Raw genomic sequence first — 12,103 nt, forward strand, 5'->3', positions numbered from 1 at the left:
AAAACTACTCAAAGGCAAGTAACATGATCAAAATCTATAACTATATGAAAAAAAAAAAAGATTATTTTCTTATTATTGCACAATTAAATGACAACTACAAATCCTACTAGGCTAAAATTTACGTAAATGTTATGTTAAAATAATAGCCAATAGGAAAATGACAGATACTGATATCATAAAATTATTGCATAGGGAAGCATGTTTGCAGTGTTTCACGGATATTAAGTGTTGAATGGAGTTATTAATAACAGATACTACAAACCATTAACCAAACCAAAATTATTTAGCCGCAATTTGTCCTCTCGTGTGGCAGAGGAGGGGCGCGTGTGAATCCCCCGTTAATACTTCCAGGCAGACTCCTCCCTGGCTATTCACTATAAAACATGTCAGAATTGTGCAGTTTTCTAAAGAGTTTCGGACCTGAAATAGTCCATTCTGCGAGATTCCAACCACTACTTACGTCTTTCCAGCTACTTTATCCATTTTGGGGGAGATTAACTCAGCCTGCAACCGGTAAAGATGCACCCTCGGCCGCTGCTCATCATCTCGTGTCTCCTCGCTGCCTTTCTGGTTCTCGCGAGACAAGGGCAAGGGAGTCCCACCTGTAATAACAGATGCTGTCGCTTCGTGGAGGGGTTCCCTCTAAGACTGAGGAAACTGCGAGAGGACTACTCACAGATCCGCGACTATTACGTGAGTGCGCGCCGTGCCAAAGCTCTCCAAACCTTTACGCACCGGTTACATTTCAATTAAAACTTCTTTCTCTTCACAGGAAGCCAATGACGACCTGGACGCAGCGCTGCTCGGCGATTCCGTGGAGAATTCGTTCAGTGTAAGTGATGCTATCTGTCAACGTAGGATGAAAACCTTAAAGTGATGACTCAAGTTGCATATTTGTGCGCTTTAGAGTAGCATGAGGGAACAGACTCAAGAAATTCACGCTTCTGTAATGTGCAAGACATTTAATTTGCTAAAAATCTATAACTTATTTACTGGGATAGACTAAATAAAGCTGCATTCCATTCAAGCCAAAGTAGCGCGTAATTTGGGGGGATTTTACGCACGAGTTTAACCTTGTTCCTCTAATGTTTACATGAATGATGCAGCCAAAATTGTCACCAGTTTCAGGGAAAATACATGGAAAGGATTGATTAAATACTTGGAATTGTGATAAAGTTAAGTTAATACTAACATGGCTCAATTTGTCAAATCTTGAGTCATGCGTAAAAAGCGTGAAAATCAATTCATTTATTTCAAGTTCTAAATTCGTTGTAATTTGACCTTTATCGCACACCAAATGTTGCACAGCGCTTTTTTTTTTTTGCACTGACTGTCGAAACACGGCGTCATGTATTGATTGTTTTTAATTCTTTCTTCCAGACTCCGTACGCGTGCCATGCCATGGACGATATTCTGAGCTTTTACCTCCGCACGGTGCTGCCCAGTGCGCTCGCCGGAGTCACGGAGGGCACCAAATCGCTACGGCCCTATATGGAGTCTATACAGCTGATCTTTGACGAGCTGAAACGCGAAGTGACCCAATGTGTAAGTAACCTATCATTGTTTATACCATGTTACGTGGAAAAATACATGAAATGCATTATTATATTGTTGTATTGAGGAGTAAAAATGCATTCTGAATACAGTTTTAGAAGTATCATGTATGTACTGAGACTACCCTTGAAAATGTAAAGATCAACAGCAACAAAAATAAGTTAATTTGAATCTGAAGTTAATTTGAACACCATCACAAAATGGAAACAGGAAAAATAAGAATAATTTTGAATAATTAAAGCTGCACAAATTGTAACTTTTCTGGCAGATGGTCATCACCTGCTTGTCTCCATGGAAATGTTATTGCTTTGCCTGAAATATTTCAAAACCTGACATTAAACCTATCCATTTCTGTGGAGATAAGCAAGTGACCCCACCAGGCTAAGTTACTGTTTAGATCTGTGGAGAGACAACCCTGCTCACCATAAGCATGCATTCATTTTCAATGTATTTATAAGCAATAAAACAACTGTAACTGAAGTAATGCAAGATAGAAAATAGCGAGATAGTAGGTGGCACAGCACATCTTAAATAATAACATTCAAATGAGCAATATTTAGAAAGAAATGACTCACTCCAAATTGTTATGTTATTTTCCCCTTATAGGTAAACCACAATCTAACACCAAATCATTTTAGTCACGATTTTTGTTTGCAGTTTATTTCAAAACAATCCCACGCAATAGTCTCTCTCCATTCCATAGGCAGGCAGATAAAACTACGTCACATGATAGCGTCTTCAGTGCGTCACCAGGCCTTGCACAAGACTCAATGCGGAAGTGCAAAAGTTACGCTTGTGTTTAAACCTGAACTTATTGTGACGTTGGCTCACTTTCCTTTTCTTTCTTTGTCGCAGAGAAATTATTTTTCATGCAAGAAGCCGTTTGACATTAACAGCCTCAACTCCAGTTACACACAGGTGAGTTTTTGTTATATTCAAACTGGCTGCTACATACAAACTTAGTCCAGGTTTAGTCCAGGGTTCTGGTTTGGTCCCAGTTTGTAAAAGTATGACCCCAGCTTTGATTTGAGTATTTTGGACCACTGTATTTTGGTTTGGTCTTGGTTAGAATGGTCCTGGTTTAGACTCGATTTGGTCCTGCTCTAGTCCTGGTTTAGTCCTGGTTTAGTTCAGGTTTAGTCCCAGGTTAGTGACAGTTTTGATGAGATTAAGATAAAGATGTTTAGGGCAAATAATTTAAGTCCAGTGTGTAACTAGTCAAAAGTAGTCAAAATTATCATTCTGTTCAAAATTATTATGAACTGTTATCCTGATAGCGGTTTCTTTTGATAGCACAGGTAGAATGTTCAGATATAACTGTGTGTTTTATAAAGGTAGACTTAATGAGGTTTTTTTTTTTTTTTTTTTTTTTTTTTCACAGATGGAGCGCAAAGGACTGTTTAAAGCAATGGGAGAGTTAGATGTTCTGTTCAACTACATCGAGAGGTACCTGGCCTCTAACAGACGCCGCCCTGGAGCCTCCTCCTCCTCCTCCTCCTCCTCCTCCTCTTGAAACCTCTGACCCAGTGACCTTGTGACCCCAGCCCAGCCACTCTCCAACCTGTGTAGAATGAACTGTCTGGGCTCCAGAAGTCACTTTAACACCACACGACTCCTCTCAACATCTGCACCCACTGTTTGGAATGTTACATGATAGAACTTTATAAGAACATCTAACCGCGCGTAGACCTCCTCAGGGTGAACACAAAGAACTAGCATCGAGCATAAACATCTTCTACCTGAACAGACCTCATGACGTCCACTCCGCTCATTGTGTCTCTTGGACAGTGAGAATTCCTGCTAAACTCCATTGCTCCCTGTGGGAAACATGGATCCAGCTGGAGACTTAAACCTCTTTGTCTTATAGACAATTACTATTTCAGATGATCTAACTTGCTTTATTTATTGAACTGCACTGGACAATAAATATGTATTTTTGTATTTATGTAATTTATTTTTATGAATAAAGAACTTATTTTTTAATACAGTTTTATTATTATTTCATTTAAATGCTTTATGCATCATAATTATGGGATCACTGGAAATCAAGTAAAAAAGTACGTCTTCTTCTGCTATTACTACTACTACTTCTACTACTACTACTGCTACTACTACTATTATTACTGCTACTACTATTATTACTACTGCTACTACTGCTACTACTACTGCTACTACTACTACTGCTACTACTACTATTACTACTGCTACTACTACTACTATACTACTACTACTACTACTACTACTACTACTACTACTATCACTACTACTACCACTACTACTACTATCATTACTACTACCATTACTGCTACCAATACTACTACTGCTGCTTTCTGCTATTTCCACACTTAATATAAAGACATACTTTATTGTCAACTCAGGGACATTTGTCTTGTGCATTTGACCCATCCTTCAGTGTCAGCAGGAGCAGTGGGACTCCAGATCTTGCGCTAGTCTTGGTGAGGGTTTGACTTATGGTGAATGTCTGGGTTAGTAAAGCCTGTGGAACAAAACACAACTCCAGTTATGTCAGGAGGAAACATAACAGATCAGAAAATAGTCTCATATGGGTCATGTAGTGTTTGACTTATTTTTGATACATGATCATCTAAGTTTGATCATGACTTTAACTTCACCCTCAGCATGCACTATCACCTAAAACTATTTTACTTTCAAGATTAGATAACCTTAAATAAAGTGAACCACAGTTTAGATGTTGCAATAAGAAGTTCCCATCTGAGCAGTGACATGAGAGAGAGCCGTTCACCACTAACCTCAACTAAGGCCCACATACTCTCACACAGTGCGCTTACCAGCACTACTGCATGTACCACTAGTGAAGTACTAGTACATTTACCAGCAAGGCTCATGTACTCTGACGGTAAAACAGGGTCAGTCTTCACACAGCTAGCACCACGACTACTTCTACTGTTACTTTAAATCACACTTTAGGACACAAGAGAATTATTCTATTTTCTGATCTATGTTATAATCCTCATCATAAACAGACCTGGAGTTGTGTTTTGTTTTCTCTGAAACTACAAACACTCAATTCCACATTGTGATGTCGTGTGGTAATACAGGAAGTGCTCCACTGTGTTTTGTGTGCACTGTTGTCATTTGGATGATTTCAGTCCTGGAACTGCTAACATCTACTCATCAAAAGGTAAAAGGAGCTGTCAACTTGTTAACTACTGCTTCATGACATCACAAAGTGGAACAGAGAATTTTAGACAGAATAATAAAGGATTACTCAGACATGTGTGAATGTGTGCTTTGGACCGTTCACCTTTCCCCTTTTTGTTTCTGCCTTTTCTGATGTAACGTTGCAGCACACTGAGGGACACTTTTGTCCAGAGGGTTCTTTCTCTCATCAAACTGCTCTGACACAGATCTGCTGACCCTCCCTGACCAGTCCTCCTGTTAAACTCTCCTGAGAGTTGACTGAGACACATTTAGACTAAGAAGTGCAGTGGAAATGTTGCAGCAGCAAAACTTGAATTTCCTTCAGGATCAATAAAATATCTCTCTGTCCCTCTGTCTCTGTTTTGCCGCTCGCTCCAGGTGTACAGAGTGACCAGGGTGGCTTGTTGGCCAAAAAATGTCACTTGTTTTTTTTTTTTTTTTTTTTTTTAATTTTATTTGCAAACTACATAGATTACAACAAATAGGAGTCAAACAACATACAGTTTAGTTTAGTTTATTTTACTTATTTAGTGTCATGCACCATTTAGTTGGTTCCCAGCCTGCATGGGCTTATAAGACACATAAAACAATAAGCAGACAGATCACACATCAAACATAAAGTGTCCTCTTACAGAGGTCCCAGGCTTTCAGCACAAACTGAGCCAACTTAAAAACATTACATTTAAACAAATACTTCAGTCTCTCCTCATCAGACATAACAAACTAACAGTAAGACACATTAGACAACAACTGACAGCGAAGGTCATGATACAAGACAGACATTACGATTGAAGATTACATACAAATAGGGACAAAGATGACAAGGGTTGGTGACAGTGTGAACCTTATGTGTGTGTCTGTGTGTGTGCATATGCGCGTGTGTGAGTGTATGCAGTGTTGTGCAAGTTCACACTTTTCATGAACTAGTTCAAAGTTCAGTTCACACTTGTTCAAAGTGAATAGTTCACGTTCATAGTTCACAATTTTAATTTTGAACTAGTTCAAAGTTCAGTTCACTTTATATTTAGATGAGATCTGTAAATGAAAGGCTGCTTTTATTTTTCAAACTGACTTCTAGTTTACAACAACTTTACAAGATACACTGTTGGACAAGTGACTTTAAAACTGTAATGTGTTATTTATGACTTGTTACTGTCATTTTAAAGTAATTTGTTACATTACAATATTACTGCATTTAAAATGTAAAACATTACATGACTATTGCAGCACTTTTAATTTACTCTCACCAAAAGAACTGTTAAGATGTTGAACTTTTGCGTCGTATATGGACTGAACCAGGACTAAACCAGGTCTAAACCAGGACTAAACCAGAACTGAACCAGGTCCAAACCAGGACTAAACCAGGTCTAAACCAGGACTAAACCAGGTCTAAACCAGGAATAAACCAAGACTAAACCAGGACTGAACCAGAATTGAACCAGGACTAAACCAGGTCTAAACCAGAACTGAACCAGGACTAAACCAGGACTAAACCAGAACTGAACCAGGACTAAACCAGGTCTAAACCAGGACTAAACCAGAACTGAACCAGGTCTAAACCAGGACTAAACCAGGTCTATACCAGAACTGAACAAGGACTGAACCAGGTCTAAACCAGGAATAAACCAAGACTAAACCAGGACTGAACCAGAATTGAACCAGGTCTAAACCAGGATTGAACCAGAACTGAACCAGGACTAAACCAGGTCTAAACCAGAACTGAACCAGGACTAAACCAGGACTAAACCAAGACTAAACCAGGACCAAACCAGGACTAATCCTGGACTAGAACTTGGAATCTAGGACCGCCCCTGAGGGAACCCCGAGTGCGATCGGGCGTCAGCTGCGTTTATCTCGGTGGAGCGCGGACTTCTGCGTCGGTCCTTTCGCTCAGGATCACGGTCTACGCGGGCGCACCTCCGGTGTTTCACCGCTGCTGATATCGCGGTGATTTTAGTAAATTTGTATGAAGAAAAACGAAAAACCCACCATTTCAATCCAGGTTAAAAAAGCATTGTGACGCGCGTTACTGACATATGTACCAAGTAAAATAATACGCGCGCGGAGCAGCACGTCCTGTGCGTGTAGATTTCAGAAAATAGGATCCATCCTATTTTTTGACGCTCTACACGAGCGTAGGCGCGTATCCCCGTCAAAATCCACAGAGAGCATGTATCTATTGTTGTATTTGTGCATTTACCATCAGCACATTGTGCTCCCTGGGCAGTTGTGTATCATGTGAAAGAGCCCAGATCCACATACACTGTTAATTAGTGCTTTGAAATTTACTTTTGAAATCCTTGCGTTTGCCGTGGTCAGCCTGTACAGAAGGTAAATACAAGCAGCTAAACGCGCCCAGTCAAGTTTGATTGACTTCTGATTGAGAGACACAAGAGCCCGTACGTTCCGCTAAAGCTGCCGGTGGAGTCGCCTTCGCGTTGACACGCGGCTGTGGTTTCGCGAGGTGAAGTGCGAGCAGATCGTCACTCGTCAAATTCCGACATTTAACTGAACCCCAACAGTGACGTACGTCGTTCATCACACATAATTTGAACAAATTCACGTTCAAGTTCTTGATTTACAAAAGTGTTGCGTTCAGTTCAAAGTTCACTGAAAAATGAACCTGTTCAATGAACGCGTTCTTTTGAACTCGTTCATGCACAACACTGAGTGTATGTGTGTGCACGGGGGGATAGACAAGCTATGCGGATGATTTACTGTTGACCTGTATTATTGCTACTTTAATTTGTTAAGTGTGTGTTGGAGTTTTGCCTCAGATCCCCACTCAAGTGGGAGCCGGCCAAGCCACACCCACGCCCCCATGCTGGGTGCGGGTGCCCCCCCAGGGCCCCGCATGCGGCCGCCCATCGACCAGTGTCACATGGTTTTAGGGTTGTTAGCATAGACTGTATTTGTGGTTTTCAGATTCTAAAATGTGATGATATTGTGCTTCCAGATGGGCCAAAGCCAGATTTCCCTATTGATTACATTGTACTTTGCCATGAAATATTGAAAAGATGAATTCCCAAATATGGAACCTGATCACTTCTGTTCTTGGCTAGACCCAAGCCCATGCTGTATTACAACAGAAATCTGCAGTTAACATGAATATTCCTTTTAGCTGCCTCCCATCTGTATTAAATAATATTGGCCAACAGAAGTGCTGTGATGTGATCTGAGTCAGAACAATACATGGATGGACAAAGATAAAGCACTAGCGTCACATTTCCGACAGGGAGGGAGCGTGGACTCATTTTTGGCTCCAATTCACTTTCTACTGAAAAACCATCACCCTTTTATCAGTAACTGTTAATGTTAGGCTCCTCATTTTGAAATTTGAAATGTTTGTATTAACCCACTCTACATGATCCTGGTGTTTTTATATCACTATTTTGTCTATAAATCTCGATGTGAATACAAATAACGGACAACACACCTTCTGTAGAGTTGACTGACAGTGTTCTTTTCTATTACCATGTGGTTTTATATGTGTGTAATCGCTCAGGTAGGTTCCATAGTGGTGCACGGGTGTATACTGATAGAGCTCAAAGTCAGTCTAAAGTGATTCAGTAAAGGTTCACTTCTGTTCTGTGACTTTTTTTAGTATTGACACTTGTTCAAATGAGTGTCTAGTTTCAGGGTTGTAGTGTAGATTAAATCTTAGTGTGAGAATCGCTGTAGCGTATAACCATATAACGTTAGCTTGGTTTGGAGATGACTGGGCACTTCCTATAGACAATTCACTGCACCAAGTTAAATGTACACTACATTTAATGCACAAGTAAAAGTATCAGTAATCCATCTAAAAATGTAAATATCATGGAAAAGGTCAATATTTGCATGTATGAAACAGAGAGAAGCTTTCAAGCCTTTATTTTTTTGATATTTTGATAATTATTACACATAATGAAAACCCAAAATTCTGTGTGTCTGTGTGAAAATCAGAATGGTGTGAAAAAGGTGAATATTGGAAAGGCATGCAGTCACACTCGAAGCAGCTAATGAGCTCAAAACATCTGCAAATATTTCCTGAGCCTTTAAATGGTCTCTCAGTCTGCGTCCAGAAGACACTCACTGACCCTTCACAAGCAGAAAGACACAAAGGTCATTGCTAAAGAAGCTGGTTGTTCAAAGTGCTGGATCCAAGCAGATTCATAAAAACCTGAGTGGAAGAAAAAAATGTGTTAGGAGAAGGTGCACCAGCAAAAGAGACGACTGCAGCTTTGAGAAGATGCTCAAGGAAAATCAATTCAAGAATTTGGAGGAGCTTCATAAAGAGTGAACTGAGGCTGGAGTCAAGCCAATGCAGAGATTCATAGATACAAAACTCAACAAACAAATTCATAATGTTCATGTTCCAGAATTTGTCACATCAAGAGCTCAGTTGTGCTACGATACAAAGGCTGTAAATTCTGGAGCCAGTTTTCACATCTGGTTAGTGACGGCAGTTCAGAGGCGTTGTTTAAAAAGAGTTTGAGGAAATGTTTAATATTTCATGCTAATGTTTGATAATCTTTTAATTATGGATGTTTCATTGTGTTTTAATCCATGATTGAATCAAAATAATTTAATCCATGGTGTTTAAATGTCATTTATATATATATATATATATATATATATATTATATATATATATATATATATATATATATATATATATATACATATTTTTTATGCACAATGATTATGTAAAATTTTTAATGTATTCATAAGGTGAACATAAACTCTATTGGGTTTTTTGCCTCTTCCGGCACCTACTTTTTTATCTAATGTGTTTCTTTTTATTGTCATGTTATATGTGCAAAATAAATAAATAAATAAATAATAAATAAAATCAATCAATCAAACTTTATTTATTGAGCGCTTTTCTTACAAAAAAAGCGCTGGAGTCAGTGCATCAAGAGCCACTCCGCACAGACGAAGCCTCTAAGGGACATGAGACGATGTCAGAAGAGTCTTATGTAGACTGTGGAGAAAAAGAACTGGACTGTTGCTCAATGGTCCAAAGTCCTTTTTTAAGATGAAAGTCTATTTTGCATGTCATCTGGAAATTAAGGTCCCAGAGTGTGGAGCAAAAGTGGAGAGGCATTGAGTCCAGGCTGCTTGAAGTCCAGTCAGTAATGATTGGGGCCAAGTCATCTGCTCATGTTGGTCCACTGTGTTTTCTGAAGTCCACAGTCAACGCAGCCACCTCCAGGACATTTTAGAGCACTTCACACTTCCTTCTGCTGATAAACTTTATGGTTCCAGCAGGACTTGGCACCTGCCCACACAGCCAAAGGAACCAAAAGACTCTGGTGTTACTGTGCTTGAATGGGCTGCAAACTCTCCTGACCTGAACCTAATAGAGAATCTGTGGGATCTTGTCAAGAGGAGGTGAGAGACACCAGAGCCAGTGATGCAAATAATCTGAAGACCGCTACCAAGCAAGCAACCTGAGCAGTGCCACAGGGTGATCGTCTCCATGTTACGGCACATTGATGCAGTAATTCATGCCAAAGGAGGCCCAACCAGAAGCCTGACATGTCTGTTTAAAATATCCTTTTGTAAAAATTGATCTTATGTAATATTCAAATTTTCTGAGACACTGAATTTTGGGTTCTCATCTATATAAATGTATGGGTTTGACTTTCTGAAAAAAAAATATTGAACTAGTATAATGCCTAAAGTGTTGTTACTATAATTGTATTTCCTCAATTACTTGCATTCTGTCTTGCAAGAAATAAAAGCATTTTATTTTTCCACCAGAAAAGTAGCAGCAAAATAGCAAAAAGTATTAAAATATATTCAAGACCGATCTATTGAAAACCACATGTTGAACAATCACAATGTGTTACCTTTTGTATTTTTGTATGTTTTGTAAGTCTTTATGAAGTATTAAAGGATCCAAATTACATATTATATCATTTTGATGATTTCAGCTCCAGAATTGCCGATTTCTACTGACCAAAAAAGTAAATGTGGCTGTTAACTTGAACACCTCACAAGGTGGAAAAGTGCATTTTGAATTCTGGAGATGTAGATGGAAAAATAATAACATATACCATAACACAACTCTAAGTATGTTTTTGAGAAGGTAACAGTATTCTAACATGGCATAAACCCTCACAAGAGTCGATTTTTAGTAATATAGAACCTGAATTATTAGAATTATTATTATTATTATTGTTACATAATATAGGATATACAATAGATTGGATACAAACTGAATAAAATCCAGTCTGAGAACTACTACAAAACTACTACACATACAATACATGAGTGACATGATATTTCCTTTAAAGATGCACTGCAACTTTTCTGAAAGCTGACATTTGTTTGCCTTAATAAAAAAAAAATACATAAAATAAAGCTTTTAAAGTATAAGGTTCACAGATTCCATTCAAATAGTTCATTCAGCAGTAGGACTAGACTCTCGGTCAAATGTCATGTCTATCTTCGACTTTGCATTTGGCCAGGCCTTTGCAGAGCGCTTAGCTTGAAAACAGAAGGACGTGAGTCAGTTCACAATATGGCAGTACACAGTAAAATTAGCATTACTATAGAAGTACCTGCTGCTGACAGTCATAGCACAAGTACTGCGGTGGTGGTGGTGGGAATAGTCACAGTATTAGTAGCAGCTGTAGTAGTAATAGTAGTAATAACATCCTACAGGTTTAAGGCTGCTCAGTAGGGATGACTTGTCAGTGTGGTGTGCAGTCATTGTTTCTTAGTAAAAGCTCAGGAGTGGGATGAGTTGACAGAGCACGCTAACCAAGTGACTATTCACATGATGCAATAGCATGTTAGCACCCTCAAATATTCCACAATATGGCATTCATCTTATGAATTTTCCATTCATATTATCTTCATCTCTCGATAACAGTTGTTTTTATTAATTCTAAACCAAGTGTGTTTATTGTGTCGCCACTCCACAGATCAGAGCTATATTTCTGCCTAGTGATGGCACAGACACTGCGTGTGCAGCGTTCAAAGGCAGTGTTCATTTTGGTTGTGTTCATCCAAGGATCTATTCAAATAACTGGAGGGTGTTGCTGCTTGTAGCTGCCTCCAGTTGAAGTAGTGATCCTCACTGGTACTTCAGTGAAAATATACCCCCGGGTCGAGAAAGGGTTTTTCTCATAGAGCACAATGTAATCACAAACTTCTTGTTTTCAGCTGACAGGGCACCTACAACTTTCAAAAATGTTGGATTTTGTGGTGATTTTGACCTGTTTTTAGATCATAAACTGAAGTACCAGTGAGTATCACTATTTCAACTCAGTTCAAAATCCTTCAGTTGACTTAAAAAATGCTTTATATTCATCCGCTCTGGCTCCTCTCGCTCTGATCACTCAAAGCGATCACGTGATACGAGACCGCTCTCT

The 12,103-nt window shown here is 39.1% G+C and overlaps 1 protein-coding gene across 1 annotated transcript; it reads left to right on the forward strand.

The window, feature by feature from the left end:
• The first annotated feature begins 396 nt into the window (after positions 1-396).
• Positions 397-3,537, forward strand: il10 (interleukin 10). The gene is made up of 5 exons (XM_020936977.2): positions 397-693; positions 773-832; positions 1,381-1,545; positions 2,410-2,472; positions 2,936-3,537. Exons 1-5 carry the CDS (start codon positions 520-522, stop codon positions 3,065-3,067), a joined length of 594 nt encoding a protein of 197 aa, XP_020792636.2. The 5' UTR covers positions 397-519; the 3' UTR covers positions 3,068-3,537.
• Positions 3,538-12,103: the final 8,566 nt, after the last annotated feature.

This window comes from Boleophthalmus pectinirostris, unplaced genomic scaffold, assembly GCF_026225935.1.
Source record: "Boleophthalmus pectinirostris isolate CB_2022bp ecotype Guang Dong unplaced genomic scaffold, ASM2622593v1 HiC_scaffold_3, whole genome shotgun sequence".
NCBI lineage: Eukaryota > Metazoa > Chordata > Actinopteri > Gobiiformes > Gobiidae > Boleophthalmus > Boleophthalmus pectinirostris.

Coding starts and splice junctions, on each gene's coding strand:
- il10 (XM_020936977.2), top strand. CDS start 520: ATGCACCCTCGGCCGCTGCTCATCATCTCGTGTCTCCTCGCTGCCTTT. Junction 833..1,380: donor CCGTGGAGAATTCGTTCAGT/GTAAGTGATGCT, acceptor TCTTTCTTCCAG/ACTCCGTACGCGTGCCATGC. Junction 2,473..2,935: donor TCAACTCCAGTTACACACAG/GTGAGTTTTTGT, acceptor TTTTTTTCACAG/ATGGAGCGCAAAGGACTGTT.